This window comes from Carassius auratus, chromosome 28 (genome assembly GCF_003368295.1).
Source record: "Carassius auratus strain Wakin chromosome 28, ASM336829v1, whole genome shotgun sequence".
Lineage (NCBI taxonomy): Eukaryota > Metazoa > Chordata > Actinopteri > Cypriniformes > Cyprinidae > Carassius > Carassius auratus.
The window spans coordinates 6,910,841-6,925,713 of NC_039270.1; the positions used below are offsets into that span (position 1 = coordinate 6,910,841).

Consider the following 14,873-nt stretch of genomic DNA (forward strand, 5'->3'; position numbering starts at 1 on the left):
GCCCTATGATTCCCAATATGTAGAATAAAAGCATCAAAAAGGAACTTGCTGTATAATGCAGAATGTCAGGGAATTTTCTACATTTTGGATGAATAAATCAAAAGAAGTTCAGTACACTTAAATCAAAATGTAATATGGACTAATGTCTGTGAATAGTAAGCCACATAATACTGAACATTTCTTGGAAAGTTTTTTATAAAATCGATTTAGGTGTTTTTGATTATGAACATTTAATAAAACCATTCAATGAAAAACAGAATTTGGTAAAAAATATTAAGAAAAAAAAGTTTCATAGTGCATTAATTTCATTTCTGTGAAACTTTTAATACATTGCTGTTAAATAGTATAAGTTTCCTGATTTCTTAATGATTTACATAAACATGAATGAATAAGAATAACTTTATTCATACTCGTTCACAATATTCTAACGTAAATCATTCATAGTTTCTTCTGGAGTTGGAATGTTACTCTAATAGTTGAACAAAAGCACACATTTAGAAATAAAATATTTTTATTTTCATACAGCAGTGATCTACAAGATCTCAGGCCAACATCAACAGAAAAGTGCATTGATACAATCAAAGCCAAATGAATAGTTCCCCCAAGCAGAAGATAAATCAATCACTATCCACTGACCGACAATGGATCATTATTCAGTGTTAAAACTACGCTGCTAAAAGCAAAGCTCCCTCGTTCTAAAAGCATCGATGATCTAAAAGACAAAATGAGCTAAAAGGGCTTCTGTCTCGCCTGTGGCCCTGGAGGTCAGCTAACCCTGGTAAACGTGCTCACATGAACACGGCTTACACGAGTTACCAGCTTGAGGGTCAGACACCAGTTCAGACAGCATCAACAGTAAGTGGAATTTCTCATCAGTGTTTCGGTTCACATCACTATCATCAGGACCTTTCTGCTTATGCAGGTTCCCATCTAGTGTACGTGTTAGGAAAGATCTCGACAATGATTTAAAAAACTTAAGATCACACCCATCTTCTCATATATTTACAGAATGATACTCTGAAAGTTAAGCATCTGACTATGGATCATTACAACTAAATGCATATACACTGATTCCCTCTCTCTCTATATGCATGTGTGTGTGAGTGTGTATACATTAATACATAGAGAGAGAGAGAGAGGTTTAAAAGGGACTTGACATAAATAGTGGTTGAACAGTATGTGGTGTGTGTGTGTGAGTAATCCCAGCATCCTCGGTGTTGATCAGATGATGGGTGCTGATCTGTCATTGGTGACTGTGGGCCGGAGTTTGACAGTAGCGAATGGGTTCCCTCCCCTAAAGACACAACACACTGTTACTCCAGCTGCTATTTAAACAAAATACAATCAAATCAAATAAATAAACTCATCAGAATTTCTATTTTACTTAAGAACAGTTATATTTCTAAATAGGTTAGGTGTTTGGAATATTTTTTATGAACAGACTAAACCTATCTTGACACAGGACTGACTGACAAACTAACCCTATTTTTTTTTTTTTTCAAATGCAGACAATCTGAGATCCATTCCTGAAAGGAGAGGGCCTCCTCTGTCTTCCAGCTTCAGATAATTATCTGTCTGTCAATCATTAAACTAGTTTGGACCCGATCTTTTATGTTTGTCTCTTATTTTGTTGTCTGTCCACCTGCCTAATACAAAGAATCTAGGACCTAGTACAACAAAAATCTCTAAAACCATGCAGATGTGTTCATGAACTTCTCCAGAAATCTTGAATCTTTGTATAAAACCATCACCATCCTCAACCTTAGTTCTCCAGCAATATATCTTTTAATCCAAGCCTTTGTTCTATTTTAAAATATAATACATTTCTGTGATGCAAAGCTGAATTTTCAGTATCATTACTCCAGTCTTCAGTGCAACATGATCCTTCTAATATGTTGATTTATTATCAATATAGAAAACACCAGTGATTTCTGAAGGATCATGTGACACTGAAGACTGGAGCAATGATGCTGAAAATTCAGCTTTACATCACAGAAATAAACGACACTTTAAAGGATCTTAAAACAGAAATCCATTATTTTAAACAGTAAAAATATTTCACATCATTACCCTTTTTTCTGTATATTTGTTCAAATAAATGAAGCCTTCATGAGCATAAGAGATTTGTTTAAAAAAAAAAACTTTACAAATCTGCAGTATATATATGTCTTTTCACTAGTTGATGAGTCACATGAAGCTCTGAAGACCGACATCAAGCCTGATCCATTAACACTCACCCTAGGAGCGGATGCTTTGGCAGCCCGTTTGACTGAGGCACCACCTACAGGAAACAAAGAGCAGGTCACATCTACAGAGCAGACAGCAGGAAGTTCAGTGGCTAAAAGCCTTAAATAAAACAGACACTTATACTAGCAGTACTGCACAGCTAATATACTTGTTTACTAGACCCTAAAAGAGTGCAACAACAACAACCAAATAGTATTATACTCCCTCTTGTTGTTATTTGACCCTAATGTAGCAGCAAGTGGATTAATTTTTTTCAGTTTTTCAGAAAAAAAAAAGCTTATTTTGATCATTAATCCAATTTTGCACAGATGTAATAATGCTCAGAAGAAGAATGAAGCTGGAATGATGGTTTCATGTAGGTATTCCATACACGTTCCTACATCCAGCAGTCACACGGGTCTGATGTGGATCACACGGAAGAGTCGACTCGCTGACGCTCTGGAATCTAGTCCTGCTAGAAACGCCAGTCGAGTTAACCTCATGCTGCATGATATGATATAAACGCAGACATGGGCTGATTACGCTTATCTGTTCATATCTCAGTCACTGTCATGCACATGCACGCATGCGTCACGCATGCAAATTTAAAAGCAGATATTAAAACGCACCGCTGTGTTTCCTGACTCAAGTCTTTATGATATGCTGTTCTCAAGATATGACTTCAGTCCAGGGCTGCATGATTAGTCGGGAATAAAACCCAAATCGTGATATGGCTTTGGTGCGATTAAAGAATCACAAAGGCTGTGATCTAATTAAAAGTCTCAAGGATGTTTTGTTGCCCAGTTGAAAATAGTCTCTAACAAGCCACACAGTTCAATGTATTGCCCATGTGTGTAGCACAAACGGAGCAATATGAAGTTTAGTGATTGCTGAAATCATAACTTTAATTATGAGCAACAGTAACAGCTGTACTTCTGTCCACTAGAGGGCAGCTGTGTACTGCAGTAGATGTACACAGGAAAGAGACGCCTCTTGATTCAGTTCCTGGGCATCTGGCATCATGATGGTCCACTGCTGTCGTCCAGCTGTGCATGTTCACTCCAGACACCAGCAAGATCTTGTCCGTGACATTGACATGGCCGTATATCATCGCTATCTGGTTAGACCTGCCATTTAATGTGGCCTGAATGCCAATTTTCCCAACCTAAATATCGAGCTTATCCGTCACGTATAACATAACAGCAAGACTAGTCAGCGTGTTTGGATGTTTTTTGTGATGTCACGAGCTCTTTCATGCATAGTGTCACTATTTGCATTCTTCTGAGATTCACATCTACTGTCAGTCCTGTATCAGATTCTGCCGTTTTCTTTTTCTCTCTTCATGCAAACAGAAAACAAGGTAGGGAGCATTTTTGACACAATGCCTTCACCTGTGAGCGTTCAAGACCCGTCCTCCCCCACCCTAAACCGATACAACATACGGTCGGTGGAAAAACACAGCCTCCGCTTCTCTTGAACAGGACAATCTCCTTTCCTGCTTGACATCTAATATGAGAGTGTCCGCATTTCCCCCGGAGCTTGGCTTGAGAAAGTGCATGGCACGAGTCCCTCGTTGGCCGCAGCGATGAGCCAACCCTCGGCAGGGAGCACAGGTGCCGAACAACAGGGCTTCACACCTACAGATCTGGCTCCTGTACTTCTATTGTGTGCATGATATCGGGGTGAGCTCTCGCTTCCGACGGGATCAGTGAAGGGGTGAATTTGCGGGGCAGGTCTCAGGTTGAAGTCCGTGTGGAATTCCATCGGAAAGGTGGAGCCGTGGCCCGGATGTGTGTGTGTGACGGGAGGCAGGGGCTCGGTGGAGGAGCGATTAATATTTCACCGCATCCAGAGAGAGGAGGATCCAGTTTCACAGCCTGGCCATTGACACCCGCAGCCCACAAACATCACAAATCAGGGCACCCTCCAAACAAATAGCACTACGAATGCAGGTGGCTCTTTCAGAGGCAATAGACCTCATCAATTTAAAAGGTGCACCTGGTATGAGATCATGTGCCTCATCAGACTAGCCCTACCACTAAAATTAGCATGAGTATAATACATTAGATGCGGGCCGTGACCTTGTGTCGTTGTCTGACTTGTGTAACACGCTGCTCTGTGAAATCGCTGACAGTCCAACAGTTCTGGGAATAAGCAAAATCCCGTCATTTACATGCATGTGTCACTACCCACAGTTCTGCCACATGTGTTTGCATGCATGCAAATAAAACTGGCTACGATGTTTTGGATCCAATGTCATGTTATAAAATACCATACAGTAAACATCACTGACGTTCACATACGATTGTTGCACTATTTCCACCCCTAGTGAGATTAAAGGTGCAGCATGTAATGTTGACAGCTAGTGGTTGAAATGGGAACTTCAGTCCAAATTCAAAATATTGGAGGAATCGTTCCTCTTGCCCCCTCCTACTCAGGCTACATACAGGGGTTGCCAGATTGAGTACACACATGGTGTTGAAATATTAGTGGGCGGAATCACACAGATCAGAACAAAAACAGATATTCCAACAAGTAACACATTTTAGAGTAACTTGATGTAGCATTGTTTTCTTTTTTCTTTTTTTGGAGAAACAAGTATGTGAACTTGTTTCCTAAATATATATATATATATATATATATATATATATATATGAGCATGCTTCTTAAATATCCGCAAACAAACATATGCTCTTCCCCTGATTAAAGATTTTTCTATAACTGACAAATAGTTGTTTATTTAAAGGGATAGTTTACCCAAAAATGAACATTGTCATGTCGTAATAACTTAGTTCATCTTCAGAATACAAATTAAGATCTCTTTTGATGCATTTCGAGCTCTCTGACCCTCCATAGACACCAATGCAACTGACACGTTCAAGGTCCAGAAAGGTAGTAGGAACAGCATTAAAATAGACATCAGTGGTTCAATCTTAATTTTATGAAGCTACAAGAATACTTTGTGCGCAAAAAAGCAAAAACTAAAGTAATGACTTTATTCAACATTTATACAAAGACTGTTTTATGTATAACAAGTGCATTCCTGTTCTTGTAAACAAGGCACAGTGCAGGTGTGATCTACGTCAGAATGTCCGCCTCCTGCGTCAGCAGCAACACACGCATGTGCAAGAGAAGAAATAGTTGAATAAAGTCATTATTTTTGTGTTCTTTGATGTCTCATGGACTATTTTTACCTTATTATGGTAATGATAATAATACATATTTAAGTAATTATGCTTTAGTACTAGTCACACATCTCAGGTCTCTGGGTGTGTATGCATCAGCTGTTTAACCACAACATGTGTCCAGTAATTTTATCATGCTATTGTGGATCTTCGGTTTTTAAGAATTAACACTTCAAGTGTTTCATAATGTGAAGCTGGTTTTGCAGCATTTAAAGTCTGTTTCATTTATTAATTTATTACTTTAATTATTGATGTATATATTGCATAACCACCATGTAGACGTTACTACATTCTTATGTAATCTACACATTTGGGATATCATTTGGAGCAAAAATATGGGAATTACATTACTCATAGCATTTTAACTCCCACTCCTGTTACAGTTTAGAATATGATCTGTAACCAAGTCTCATGATGTGGAATATAGCGTACACTAAAGTGAATACTTTTCCACAGTTTTTATTTTGGGCAAAAAGCAAACCCAGTGAGATGTGGTGGGCTTTAAAGGGTAGCTTTTGTTTATTTGTTTTTGCTGTCACTGAGGTGACACTCTTTTGAGAGAACAGTTTGGATTTAGCATTGCTCCACCGGCAATCCTCTTTAAAGTGATCCTGATCCTTTGATCCACCCCGACGTGAGGACTGCAACTGCATGCACGTCATGACACGGCCTAGACACTCTGACACTGACACACACACACACACCTCTACCTGAGAGAACTTCACATGGGCTTCTACTGCTGCTAAACTAAATTCAATAAATACAACCCAACTTATGCCAAATAGCATTTAGAGCTTAAATAGACTTACTCTTTCTTACAGTGATGCTTGCCAATGGAAAAATTACCAGTGTGATGTCAAGGTGTTGCTAACCATTTGCTATGGTGTTCTGGAAGACTATTTACACCTCTATAATACAGTTCAATGAGTGTAAATGGGACATTCGTGGCCTATTTTATCGCCTGTGAGGTGACAGTCAAACACAAATCAACCATAATCTGACTGTAGGAGCCCAGCGTGAAGAGAAGGCAACGCAAGCAGCGTTCAGGTAGGTGACAGCTGTAGATGAGGAGGAAGATGAAGAAGACTGACCGGGTTTTCATATGAGGAGGTGTATGTCTGCATCAGACTCTTGGTGGAGTTTCTCCTGACGGGCGAATCGTTGTAGTCCGCTGGAGGCAGAACCATCATGTCGTCCTCGGGGTCCTTCTGCATGAGGTTGGCCACGCTCTTACTGCGCATCGGAGGATTTCCAGCAATACTACAACAAAATCACAACACCTTTCAGCAGAAGAAACCTTTTCTTTAGATTGCATTTTAACATGTTTACTAACCAACTAAAATGGAACACATAGTTCAATTTAGTCATTTGAAAGGTTCCATGGATGTTCAAGGTTCTTCCATATCCATATATATAAAATTAAACTTTATTTGGGGTACTGCTTGATCACAATACACATTTCTTAATATTAAGCCTAAAATGTTTTAATGTCAATATTGATGAGGACTGTATGATGTCTGAATAATATCAGTCTTTAAATGCAAAATATCATATTATAGTTTACTTATAATAGTTCCACTTAAGCACAATTAAATATATGTCAATATATCTTTAGTTGGGTGTAAGCACTACTTCTGCACTATTAAGTACTATAAGTGCATTAACTACAAAATAAGATGTTCCAATTTAGCGGAGTAAGCAGACTTTAATAATAAGCATGAAATGTATTCCAAATGCATTTTAGTATAACTATCTTTACACTTTCTTTTCATTTTATTGAATTTATATTGTCTAGAAATTTAGATGGCTTATCCATTTCATTTATTTCCATGACTTGTCCATATCTGGAAGCTACACATGGTACAAAGTTAATCAAAGAGCTAGCACACCATGTAAGAGAGCATGCATAATCAGCAAACTGCATTTGGTGCTCTCCCTGTTAGCTGCAACACAAAAGGCTTTTTGATCAGGCATTACAGGAACCCCTCAGGGTCCAAGAGGATAAGATTTCATATGACATCAGAAAGCATTAAGTCTTGTGCTCTTCAAGCAAACATTAGCAGAGGTAGGTGCATGATCTGACCCTCACACACTTTGAATAATACCAGTGGGAAAGAGCACAAGGGATTAGAAGTCTCACGAAACATGCCTGCGTCAGTCTGGCTAAAGACCATTTGTTTCACTCTATGCAAAGAGTGTGCAAAATCTGCAGCTCTCAATATATATCATTTAATCAATCAACCATTAAAGCGGAAGTGTCATTTTATCAATTATGAATTACCCTAAAAACTGTAACACTGTGATGCTAGATGTAAACATCGTTGTTTAAGCACGCAAAATTGCACTGACTCGACCAATAGTGTGAGTTTGGGGCGGGACTAACGGTTTGCCCAACCAATAGAAGTTATAGGGTGTGTTCAGGAAACCTGCTTGAAAACAACCGCTTCTGGCGATCCTAAATGACACACAGTCAAACTTATTTGACCTAAGCAATACAAAAAAACTAATATCTGAAAAGGTTTTTGAGATAAAGGATGTAATAGTCCTAAAATAGGGCTTGACTGCTGTAAAGCTTATGTTTCCTTCTCTTCAGAGGCACAGTGATCAGTATCAGAGCTAATCAGGACAACAAAGAACAGTGTTCGTGTGTGTGTGTGTGTGGTATCTGATTACCTGTTATTTACCGCTAGCTCTGTGTATACACGACAGTAGGATGATGGAAACCAGCCCCGCCTGTAAAAACACACACAGACAGACAACACAAGTCAGTTAGAGCGGATGCTTTTATCTGGCGCTGGATAAATGGCTCTTATAATGTCTGCTCAGTGTTTACTGAACACAGTCTGGGATTGTGGGACATAAAACACTGCAAGAAGCATTTTGAAAGCAATCTGAACACGGAGAGTTGCATTGCATTCTTAGAAATTAAATCCAAGCAGAAGGCCGTCATCTGAACGTGCAGTGGTGTGAGGTGACCGATGACATCAAAAGCACACAGGATGGCCCGTCTTTACTTCATGCACAATGGCAGTGTTTGTCTTGGTGTGGCCGTTTTTCTCAGGACTTTATGTTCTTGTAATCCAAGGGAAGGTGAATACTGATGGGAAACTCAGTTTCTACAACCGCCTCCACCCCTGAAAGGCATGGGGAAAGACAAATAACATCTTGCATGGAGTTTTATGTAGACTCTGAATGTGGCGGCGCTACTCTCTGATCAAGTGTACCAGCAGAGACTGGACCATGATAACCCTGTAAAGTCTGACATTTATCAAATATGTAATAGGTTGCGTATGTATCAAAGTTCATACATCAGGCTTGTATGGTTTACATAGTATGATATTGGTGAATATGGAGCTCAAAACAAAGAGTTAAAAAAAATAAATAATAATATTTAGATGCCCAAATTGAGCAAAGATTCTGAATGCAATTTGGTGCAGTTGCTGATGTTTGCATAGCCAAAAAGTAAGGCAAAATGGTTATATATATATACACATACATACATACATGCATACATGCATACATGCATACACGCACGCACACACACATACATATATATATACACACACACATACATATATATACACACATATACATATACACACACACACACACACATATATATATATATATATATATATATATATATATAGTTTTTACTAATTAATCACATTTTTTCTGAAATTAATTGTGATTAATTGCACTTAACATAAAGCATTTTTAAATACACTTTTCATGTTGCAATATTTTCACATTTAATCTTCAAATTAATGTAGAAACATCAAAGACGATGTATTTTTAATATTTGTTTAAATGGCATCTTATTCAAAGGCCAGTATCACTGACCCGCTACTGATGTCTTTAAAAGTAGTTTTTTTCCCCTAATATTTAACCATTGACTATAGTGAAAAAAAAAAAAAAAAGTAAAAGTGACGTGATATATAGCCAAGTATGGTGACCCATACTCAGAATTCATGCTCTGCATTTATCCCATCCAAAGTGCACACACACAGAGCAGTGAACACACACACACACACTGTGAACACACACCCGGAGCAGTGGGCAGCCATTTATGCTACAGCCCCAGGGGAGCAGTTGGGGGTTCAGTGCCTTGCTCGAGGGCACCTCAGTCGTGGTGTTGAAGGTGGCGAGAGCGCTGTACATTCACTTCCCCCACCTACAATTCCTGCCGGCCTGAGACTTGAACTTGCAACCTTTAGTTTACGGGTCCGACTCTTTAACCATTAGTTAGACACTAAATACCATCCTTCAATAGCACATCTGAAAAAAAAAACAGGCTAAATAACCTACAGATTATACAAGATCAAGGGAACGTCATTCACAGCAGGAGCAGCATTTCAAGTCCGTCAGTTAATCTCTGGACAGTTTATGGTTGAATGTGGTGTATTTACTACAAAAGCAATGCGTCAATGGCTGTAGCGGTGAGGCTTTGAAGACCTCATGAAATCAAAAGTGGGGTTTTGTGGCTTTTAGTCAACATCTGTTAGCTTTAAGTTTATGTATTTACATTCCTGAAATGATGACCATGTTAAAATCTCTCTCTTCTAGGACAGCAGAGCAAACCTTTCATATTGTTTTCGGTGTAGACACACACTGCAAATCTCAGGCCAAATCCCTTCACTACTGCCCTCGTATTCATGCTCCATGTGAAGAAATGTTAATATTTGTCTTTGTGCTTTTCAATGTACTTTAAATCAACAGAACAGAGGAGCCGCGGTACAGTGATAGTGATCTGTAGACACAGGCTGGAAAGTTTCACCAGTGATTTTAAGCTCATTTCCTGCTTGGCATTCAAGAACATGAGAGGACATTTTAATTGACCTTGCAAATGTATTTTTAATAGCAACCGTCAATCAGGCTGAAGTTCTCTTTAAATAGAAGCACTCAGTCTGTCTGAACAGGTCGTCGTAGTGTTTTAAAATGCCTCGTTTAGCAAATGGTGCTCGGTTGTAATTTGGCACATATTAATGGGCTGCTTGGTGACAAGTCTGACTACATTTATCATTCCCTATAGGGTTCAGACAAGTTGGATGCTGTTTTTAAAGCAGAACACCACCAAGACATAAACAACTAAAGTGAGTCAAACTACAGATTACCCAAGAATGCAAAGTGTGGGAAAATGACAATGTAAATTTTTGGGGGAATTATTCCTTTAAAGACTAATTCTATCAACTGAATATGCAAAGTTCCCCAGTTATCGGACAATAATTAGGGCCCGGTGATCTCCTTTATATGAAATACGCGAAGGGAGTCACGAAATACAGTCATAAAAATGGAATTTACTGTGTAACGTGGAATGACAAGCAGCTCAGTACAGTTAAATCAAAACACGATACAGACTAGTAGTGTCTGTGGATATTATGCTGCATAATACTATTTAAATACAAGTCCTCCATGTTGTGCAAGTCTCCGTTTGAATGAATGCTGCAAATGCGTGGTTTCGTTTACTAAACAAATACAGAAGCATGTGACGCTTGTGGTGTTTTCAGACTCTGCCGCCTCAATCTATGAGAAAATTAACTCATGATAATCTTTAGAGCTGCCCTGAGAGTCACTTCATGACAATTTTCTTCTGAAAACAAAAAACAAAACACTATCATCATATCATATAAACAAAAACCTAAAAGTCTTTAACGTTAACCTATCAAAATAAAAGTTCCGTTTAACTTAAAGAAACTGTGACAGAAATTTATTACTTGCATGTAATGATAGTAATACTACCACTAATAAAAATTAAACCGAAATATTTAACAATATTCACCAGAATCTATTCAAATCAAACGTCATATATATTAATATATAATCAATTAGAAATGTTTCTGATTATTCGAATTTAATGAAACCATTAAAATGGAATCCAGAAAAATAATGGAAAACAGAGTATATAGAATATATAGGCCTATAAATTGGAGATCACGATTCTCTCACGATTCTAAAAGAAAAAATAAATTAGAAAATGAAAAAATAAAAGTGGTTCTGATAAAAATGTTCATTGGTTAAAAGAATATATGAACAAAAAAAATTAATTAATTCACAAAGACATCTGCGATTATGAACGTGATATTGTGTAGCTTGTCAGCGAACTACTGAACTACTAATCGTGCAGTCCTACTTCTGACTTGACTTCTGTGGCAAAGATATTGATGGCTCTGAATGCACTCAGAGCACACCCTGTCTGTTTTGCCATCTGGTAGCATTCTCTCAAACCAACAACATTAGTTTTTGGCAGGAACGCTGGCGTTCAGAACGTTTTCTCTGCCATAACTGTGTTATTCTGATTACGTCTCCTCCACCTGCTGAAAGTCCTCAGGTCCTTTGGGGGATTGTGTTCTGCATCTCAGATAAGCTGCCGCCCCGTCTGCTCTCTCGAAAAAAAAAGGGCTTCATGTGGCTCTGAGTGACACCACAATGAACTGGGTTTTCTTCATCTCCACTGGTTTGCAGACTGGCACCTGCAGCTGTGCACACATGATGTCTCTTCACATCCTGAGACCTGGTCAAACTTCTTAATGTTGGGCTGTTTTAATAACATTTTTGGTAATCCCAAACTGATCAAGGTTTGGTTGCAAAGCCAAATTATTATTACTATTGTCATTATCAACTATAAACTAAAGACATGTGTCCATGAACCATCTCTAGAGTGAAAAGCTCATATAAATGAGACGTTGACCAGCTCCACTCACTGTTTGTTTTTCTGCAGCTCTCCGTAAAGCCAGCCATCCCTCTCGTCAGGAATCAGCAGCGAGATAATGTCTCCTTCATCAAAACTCAGTAGCGTGTTGTTGTTTCCAGACTTGTGGGGGAAAATGGTACGCACTTTGGGTCTTCTGTCTATTTGATTGAGGCCAGTGGCCATCGACACAGACCTAGACAATCCGCTGTCCTCGTTGTTGTAGTCTGGAGGAGAAAAGACAGACAACATGTCTCCCAAGGTCCTCAAAGCTTCATTACTAATGATACATTAGATACATTAACTAGAAATTGTTTGATATGTTTTTAATACTTATATTATTTAATATTATATATATATATATATATATATATATATATATATATATATATATATATATATATATATAAAAAAATGTAAAATAATAATAATAATAAAATTGCAGAATGACACAATTACTGTAACTAAAATGACTAAAGCTGAAAATATAAAAATAAAAGCTAATTAATTTTTTTTTCATAAGTACTATAATAATGTCTAAATAACAAAATGACACTAACCCCGAAAGGTCTATTATTCTGTTATACCATTAATTTATTATTCTATATATCTACAGTATATTATCTATTAAATATATAATTGCTAATATCAATGTTAATTGGCATTAAAATGAAGTAAAACGATTACATTAACTAAATGACATTAAAAAGGCTGCAATTCCTGCATCACCTACAACCGCAGCCTATAACAGTGTCTGAATAGCCATTTAGGAACAATATGAGTCCATGCACAATGCATCAGAAACGTGTTTTAGGAAAGCAAAAATGCCAAGTTTGAACCGTTCGATTATTTGTGTTAGATAACAAGTTGGTAGAATAGATCCACATAATATTTAAGTCCTACCAGACTCTCTCTCCTCTCTCCTGGAGGTCTCTTGACTGAACATGTTGGCCAGGGGACTCGTCTGAGGCGGAGCTGGAGGTGCTGGAAACATGGCGTCTGAGTTAGCCTGTACAAGTGAAGAAAACACAGGGAGGCATTCATGAACACAACAGGCTCTATGGACTCCTCGTGTAGTGTAGGAGCCGGTGTCCTCACTCTGTTGTGGTGCTGGAGGGCTGGAGACGCCTGGGGAGTGTTGGACGCTGGAGTGCGTAGACCTTCAATCATGGACATTACACTATCGGGAACATTGGCAGCGTCACCGCATTTGTCCTGCCAGGTGGACAGGTTCTCTGTCACAAGCTCTCGAGCCTTCGAGAACACAAGAAAGTATTAGAAGCAGGAGTTTTAACTGTTGAGAGAGCTATAATCAGGAAGGTCTCCTTATCTTGTGATGAAATAGCAAACAATGTGGATTTCTGCTCGCCCACTGAAGTAACAAACCTTTTCATGGAAATTGGAGATCTGGCTGGAGAAGTTGCAGTGCTTGTCCACCAGGAAGCAAAAGCGCCTCTTCTCCTCCAGCAGAGCCTCCCGGCAGCCTTCAGCGATGAACTTCTGCATGTCCATCTGACGGTGAGTGAGAGTCTCAAGACACTGCAGAGAAAGATAAGAAGGTCGCAGGCTCTTATCAGTCGTCCGATAAGCAGCGTGTTCACGGCTTTGGGAAGGTGACATCACTTCTTCTTATAAAAGCATTATGAAAGGAACAAAGTGTCCCGTCAGATTGAATGCAAGGTGTTGTGAGACGTGTCAAAGGAACTACATTTAAATCTCCAGATACTCAGGGCCCTATGATTTCTGGGATTATGAAAATGCAGACTGAGTCGAAAGATCCAGTCATAAAAATGGACTTTACTGTTAAGCGCGGGATGTCACAGAGCTTGCCATATTTTGGATGGACACCTAAAAAGTAGGTCAGTACACTTAAATTAAAATGCATATGGACTAGTGTATGTGAATATTAAGCCGCAAAAATACTATTTAAATGAATGAATCCATGTTGTGCGTGTCTCTGTGTGAATGAATGGGGTTTTGTTCACTACACACATACTGAAGCACAAGCGACACTCGCCTCAATGTGTGACCCTGGAGCACAAAACCAGTCTTAAGTACCTGGGGTGTATTTGGAGTAATAGACAAAGTTGCATTGTATGGGTCAAAAATAATTTATTTTTCTTTTATGCCAAAAATCATTAGGATATTAAGTAAAGCCAAATCTCGCCAAATATTGTCCCTTTCCTAACGGACCATACATCAATTGAAGGGTTCTTATGACTGGTTTTGTGGTCCAGGGTCACATATGAGTACATTAACTTTTATATTTATATATAATATAAATTATGAATATAAATATATATGTGTAAATTCATGTAAATATTTTCTATATATATACTGTATATCTGTGTATTTATTTATATATACAAAAATATACATACCGTAATTCCTCAAATAAAAACCAGTAATCAAATAAATGCCGGGTCTCTTATAGTGGCCGGGGGCGTGGTCAACACGGACAAATAAAGACCGATCTTAAATAAAGGCCGGGGGAAAATTTGTGCAGCAGAGCCAGATAACGAACATAAACGGCCACTGCCGGAGCGTTTCTTGTTCTCGAGTCAAGAACCAGTTGCATCGGTTTTCGGATCATCAGTACACTGAACCGAGAAGCGTTTCTGTCGGACGCGTCCGATTCGAGAACCGAGGAGCTGATGATACTGCGCATGTGTGATTCAACGTGAAGCAAACTAACACAGAGCATCTGAACCGAACTGATTCTTTTGGTGATTGATTCTGAACTGATTCTGTGCTAGTGTTATGATCTCTGTCCA

At 38.5% G+C, this 14,873-nt stretch overlaps 1 protein-coding gene across 1 annotated transcript in view; it reads right to left on the bottom strand.

Moving 5' to 3' along the window:
* Positions 1–493: 493 nt before the first annotated feature.
* Positions 494–14,873, bottom strand: part of baiap2l1b (BAR/IMD domain containing adaptor protein 2 like 1b) — a 62,972-nt gene continuing 48,592 nt past the window's right edge. Inside the window, exons 7-14 of the mRNA XM_026207467.1 lie at positions 13,486–13,638; positions 13,198–13,353; positions 13,003–13,108; positions 12,113–12,326; positions 8,085–8,144; positions 6,503–6,671; positions 2,238–2,281; positions 494–1,294 (exon numbers count right to left, since the gene is read on the bottom strand). Coding sequence (XP_026063252.1) covers positions 1,222–1,294; positions 2,238–2,281; positions 6,503–6,671; positions 8,085–8,144; positions 12,113–12,326; positions 13,003–13,108; positions 13,198–13,353; positions 13,486–13,638 — 975 coding nt within the window. The 3' untranslated portion in view covers positions 494–1,221. The remainder of the gene's footprint in view (positions 1,295–2,237; positions 2,282–6,502; positions 6,672–8,084; positions 8,145–12,112; positions 12,327–13,002; positions 13,109–13,197; positions 13,354–13,485; positions 13,639–14,873) is intronic.